This window comes from Falco naumanni, chromosome Z (genome assembly GCF_017639655.2).
Source record: "Falco naumanni isolate bFalNau1 chromosome Z, bFalNau1.pat, whole genome shotgun sequence".
In the NCBI taxonomy this organism is placed as follows: domain Eukaryota; kingdom Metazoa; phylum Chordata; class Aves; order Falconiformes; family Falconidae; genus Falco; species Falco naumanni.
Window position 1 is genome coordinate 31,570,899 of NC_054080.1, and position 6,000 is coordinate 31,576,898.

At 51.7% G+C, this 6,000-nt stretch overlaps 1 protein-coding gene across 1 annotated transcript in view; it reads right to left on the reverse strand.

Moving 5' to 3' along the window:
• The window catches only part of TRABD2A (TraB domain containing 2A), a 79,716-nt gene extending 74,910 nt beyond the window's left edge, over window positions 1–4,806 (reverse strand). The window contains exon 1 of the mRNA XM_040580109.1: window positions 4,669–4,806. Within this exon, the coding sequence (XP_040436043.1) occupies window positions 4,669–4,773 (105 nt within the window). The 5' untranslated portion in view covers window positions 4,774–4,806. The remainder of the gene's footprint in view (window positions 1–4,668) is intronic.
• Window positions 4,807–6,000: the final 1,194 nt, after the last annotated feature.

Consider the following 6,000-nt stretch of genomic DNA (forward strand, 5'->3'; position numbering starts at 1 on the left):
TTGCAGTAGGATCCTTCTACACAGCTGTTACATCAGAGAGGGGTGCTTTAAAACCAGCATAAATTACAGTCAAAGTGGTGTCCTGGAGGCTTAAGAGAGCTGCATTGTATAACTCTAGGAATTTCACTTTCAGCTGCATAACAACAAAAGTCAGGTTCATGTATTACATCAAGACACGTATTTCTGTCTCCCCTCTCCAGTTTACAGGTGGTACTCAACACATTACTCATGACAGGAGAAAGTAGAAACAAGGGTTAAAAAAAAATGAGGGGCAGCCTAATGAAGAGAGCAGCAGTCCCACAAGAGAACACAGGTCTCCCCATCTGCGGGCACATCAAGACCTGAAGCAGGATCACAGTAGCCATACCACACCTCCTCCATGCCTCAAGTTTGACCTCCAACTACATAATCCCAAATCAAGGTATTTCTGAATGCTCAGCACTATGGCACAGTGCCTTCTCCCCTACCTCACCTCCCCAGATGAAAAACAGCTGGCTATGAACTAATTCAAGGTATCAGCCCAGCCAAAAAATGGCTTGGAACAAAAAAAGGAAAAAGAGAAAGTCTTTTCCCTAGCCAGCAGGGGAATGAGGGAGAAGAAAAAGGAGCTGCTTAAGCTGACACTGTCAACAGAGACAACACACTGGGAGCTACAGGATCCACTCCCTACCAAAAGACTGAGGATGTCTCCCTCCCCAGCCAGGGCTGCACAAAGGACAAACTCCACTGCCTCCCATGAGATGCACTGGGGGCATGTAAGGCCAGACAATGCTTCCTAAAATGTATGGACTAGAGCGTCAGGCACTGCAGAAATCCTGGAAAAGCATGGTACACATCAAGGGGTTTTCCTCAGGAGCTGAGGAGGGGTCTAGGCAAGAACAACAAAAAACTTAAAGAAAGGGACAGCGAGATGATGCATTGCAGATTGCTAGCTGAAACCAGAGCGTGCTCATCCCATATCACATCTGCCCTCTAATCACATAGCTGGTTGTCCACAGGTGGCACTGGAAAGTGCCATGACCTCCTGCCTTTCTTCTATCTGCTTCAGCAGAACACAGGCTCTGACTGAGAAGTATTTTCATTATCTTTCCAATAGGTTGTTTCTTTTAAGATTTGGGGAAAAAAACACCCACACAACAAAAACAAACCAAAAAAACCCCAAAACCCAAGCCTCAGATTCTGTTTATTTTAACTACCCCAGCAGCTTGCTTTTCTAGCGGTATTTATAGTCCACCATAGGATGCAACCTGTAGTCTCCAAATACACAAATACTGTGTTTGTCAGACATCATGCACCACTTTAGCTAAGGCAGCAATGATTCTGCTGGAAGAGAGGTGCCAAAGAGGATCAGAGAAAGTGTCATCTTTCTTCTGAGAAAATAGCTCAAATTGGGCCAAATGACATACTGACTGTCAAGAGTAAAATTATGGTAAACTTCCAGAAAATAATTCAGCAAGAAACAGGAGGAACAAAGAATGCACCTAGTGGCAGCATTTTCAGTGTCTAGAAGAGCATGGGAGTTCAAAAGCCAAAAAAAATTTAATAATGACAGTTGTAGTGATACAGGAACAGAGGTTCAGAGGGAAAGAAAAACTGCTGTCCAAAGACTGAGGAACCAGATGCAAACTCCAGACATGGGAAACCTATACCTCGTCTGCTTCCTTCTACATCACTTCTGCTTCCTTCCATCTCCTGCCTGTTTCATCTATGTAGACGATAGATTTTCCAGCACAATGTGTGTAGCTCACCGTGCAGGTTGGTGCCCTCTGTGGCTTCAGTGTCTTTCAGGACCCTTAACACCCATACTCACCACTTGGCGCCACAGCCACATCTTCCAAACCTCAGCCCAGGATTGCACTGTTTCTCAATCCATAATACTCTCAACATTTTTTTGCTTGCTACAGGAGCCAAAGCATGTGATATGCAATATCTTACCCAGGCAGGCAGCCCTATCACCCTCCCTATATGGCTTGCTCCCTCCCTTTTACCTATATTGGTGTTGTATCTTGTCATCTTCATTTATACCTAATTGGGGCAAAGACTGTGCCTTTACTCGCCATGTAAAGTGCCCCATGCATCTGTGGCAATGCACACAGAAATGCTAGGGACACTTTCAAAGGTCACCATCTTGAGCTTTTGCTCACCTGCGTTACTGAGGCTTTCAAACTCAGCTTAAGACTGTAAGTAGAATTCACATGGGGATAAACACCACAGTGGCTGCAACTATTAAAAGAACACACATTCAGTCTTTGTTTGATATAGATTAAAAATAAAAATAAAACTTTTAACAAAAAAGCCAAGGGTTGAGAGCAGACAGATCACTTGCCCTGCTGAAGGGCATGGGGAAGTAGCCATTCCAATGAACTACCCCTCTGTAAGGTACAACGCAGCACAAAATACTAACCAGCTACAACCATAAGCACTCCGCTGTTAATCTCTGGATTCTGGCTTTAAATTTACCAATACACTCCAATGTTAAGCAAAAAGAAAACATCACCAGACTACACCACTTATTAACTGGAACATAACCCAAAGGATTCCAGCATACTTTATTTTAGATTAACTGTTTTCAAAGTCTTTCCTTTTTCCTTTTAGAAGAAGGAGGATGGTGCACATTATTGGTTGCAGATTTAACTATAATTTGGAATGATGATGAGAAAATCCTCTCAAGTATTGTACGTTCATTCCTTAAAGTAGCAGCTTCTCTCTTTCAGGCACTGATGTACATATTTCTTTCAAGACAGAAGCTTTAGGCAACCTGACAAAAAGAAGAAAGGTATACTTGTAATCTAGAGAAGTAAGAAAAGAGGTGCCATAAAGAATTATGATAAAAACAAGCAAAAAAGCCTTCCCTGATGACACAGGGACAAGGAGGAATATTTTTCCCCAAGGGATTGGTGTAAGGGTAAGAATACACTCAGCTTCACAAATAAGGCAGATGCTGCCATTCCTAGACAGTGTGGTTACCACCACTGTTCTAATGACCCTAGGAAGCAACCTGCCAATACCAGAACTACAGGTGGTCTCACATTTTAATGACAGAGTAATCAGCAGATAATGAGATACCATTAACACATTTCACCTCTAGTTTTGCTGGTAACTGGCAGAAGTCTAGTCAATGGCTCCTGAGAAAAACTCCCTTCATGTCCCACCAAACTAGTGGAAATGAGTAATTCACAAGTATGCTTAGGCTCTCAGGGGCTGTCCCCTTTCTTCTTGCTCTCACTAGCTCCTTGCAATAGATTAATGCCAGCCCACAGCTTTTGCATTTCGTGCCCTCAAGAGGAAAGGGGCACCCACCCCAGAGGCTTGAGCTGACTTCAGGGCAATGTCACAGCTGGCCACCTATAAATCCACTTGACAAACTGGTTCCAGGCACAAGCAAACTGTTAAGGCACCATCCCCCAAGGTAAGGTTAAGCTCTAGCCCAAGGTCAGGCAGACAGGTCCAGTGAGGCACACGCAGCTTGGCATATGTTTGAACTGGCAGTGCCCTGTGTCTGGGAGGAGACAGACGCCTCAGCCTCCACAGCTGCAGGGAGGCTGGCATGCTTAGCTGGAAGCAGCGAGGCCCCTAGACCAGCAGCTATATGTAGGTGCACCTCCAAGTGAGAGAAAGAGAAGAAAGGTCACAGAACAGACCTTCTTCATAGTTGCGAAGCCTTCTCACACCTACCCTGCAGTGAGCCCACTGTGCCTTTGGCACCTCCCCAGTGCAGTGCTCCTGCACTTACTCCTAAGGGCTTCCAGCTGTGCTGGATGAGGTAACCCTGCCTGGTGCAGATGAACACAAATGGCAAGGCACATGTCCCAGGGAAATCTCGGTGCACAGCACCTCTGGTCAGGCTGCTTCCAGGTGCAAACAGATGCCAACAGACAGCATGGATGGTCTGTTAACACCAACAGACACATTAACACAAAGTTCAGGAAGTCTTTTCCTACATGGTATTTGGTCTTTTCATCCCAGAAACTTCAGCGAGACCTGCTTTTTCTCAGTGTCCGATTTATAACAGAAATCACACCCTTCCTTCGAGCTTCCCGCTGGACGGAACATCACCCCTAACTCGCAGCAGGGTCCCTCAGCTGCGCTCACTACCTTCCAGCCCGTGTTGCCCCTGGTCGCTACAGTCAAGCTGAGGATGTTAGAGGACGCACAAAACCGAACACAACTTACAGCCGTGCTTCCACCTCAGGGGCACGGCCGCTTGCCGGCCCGAGCCCGCCCCGCCCCGCTCGGCGCCCAGCCGCCGGGCAAGGGCCGCCGCCGGGCAGGGGTGCTGGGGCAAGGCGCTGCCGGCGGCCCGTCCCGCTGCGAGCGGCGCAGCCCCGCCCGCACGGCGCAGGGAAAGGTCCTGCCAGGGCCCGTCCCGGGGCTTCCCCCTCCGTCACGCTGCCCCGTCGGCACCGGCGGTGGTCGCCCCACCTGGCCGCAGCCCCGCGCACCGCCCTCCCCGCCCCGCTCCCGCCAGCCGCCCCCGCCCCGGCCGCTGCCCGAGCTCCGCAGCCCCGCGCACCCCGTCCCCGCGCCACCGCCCCCGAGGGAAGGGCCGCCGCGCCGGGACCCGGGACCCCCGCCGCTCCTGCGGGACTGCGGCAGCGCCCGGCGGCCGGGGCGGCGCGGGGCGGTGCGGGGCGGGGGGCGGCCGTGCCCCCACGCGTCGGCGCTTACCTTTCCGTGGGACGGGCAGGCGCCGGCGGGGCCGCGGCTCTGCCGCGCTGTGGCCAGCAGGAGGAGGGAGCCCTGCAGCAGGCAGAGCCAGCCGGGGTGCACCATCCCTGCTCGCTCCCAGGCTTGGCACAATTTGAGGACGGCTTCCTTTTTTCTATTTTTTTTCCCCCTCTTGTCCTGCTTCCACACCTCCCCCCCCCCCCCTTTTTTTTAATTCCCCCTCTTTTGCCTTCACCCCTTCACCACCCACCTCTCTTTTTTTTTTTTTTTTTTTAATTATTTTTTTTTCGGCCGGTCGACCCAATCCCAGAGCCCTCAGAGAAGCGGCCCCGTCCCCTAGCCAAGCCCTCCAGCCGCTGCCCCCTCCTCTTAAAGGGTCCCGTGCCGGGCGGGGGGGGGGGGGGGGGGGGGGGGGGGGGAGCGCGGGGGGAGGAAGGGGAGGGCGCGGGGCCCGCTGCACCGGGGGCGGGTGACAGGGCAGCAGCGGGGGGGTCTCGCCGCCGCCTGGTTGAGGCAGACGGCGGCGGGGCCGGGGGGCGCCCCGCATAGGGCGAGACTCTGGCCTGGCCCTGGGGGCTGGGGCAGCTGCGCCCCCCCCACCCTCCGGCAGCCCCCGCCCCCCCCGCCGCGTCCGGAGCCCGCAGGGAGCGCAGCGGCCCCGGACCTGCCCGTCCCCTGCCCGCCCGCTGCCCTGTCCCGCTGCCCGCTGCCTTGCCGGGCCCTACCTTCCCCTCCGCATCCCGGCCCGGCCCTGCCTGCCGCTGCATCCCGGCTCCTGCCTGCCCCCTGCCCTGCCTGCCAGTCTGTGCCCAACCTGCCCCTCCTGAAGTGAGTGTGACATCCAATACTGTGATTCTCCCCAGTCTCGTTTACTGTCCGCCAGCTTCGCATCGGGGAACTGCTTTGACTCGCTCTCGTTTTCCTGTTCCAGGACGCCTGTGCCAAAACTGTGTGTCCGGCGTGCTTTGCACAAACAGTGTGATCTACTTCAGATCAAAAATGCACTGAAGGATGTATCAGCATCTTTAATTGTAAAATTTAGCCATATCTGCTGAGGAGAGTCATATTTAAAGCCTCATAAAAGCACATATTGCTATTAATCACAGTCTAAAAGTACTGAGCAAAGCCAGAAATATGCCAGTTTTTAGTTTGGCGCAAATTAAAAGAGTGAACTTACATAGCTCTCAAAATATTCACAATAGGATCTTCCTGATGATTTTAATACAGCTTGTGTGATTCATGTATAGCAAAACTGTCAATGCTTTTAGGGCTTAAGCTAAGAAAACCTTTAAAGTTAAAATATTAACTCTCCATTAACCATCATGGTGTGTG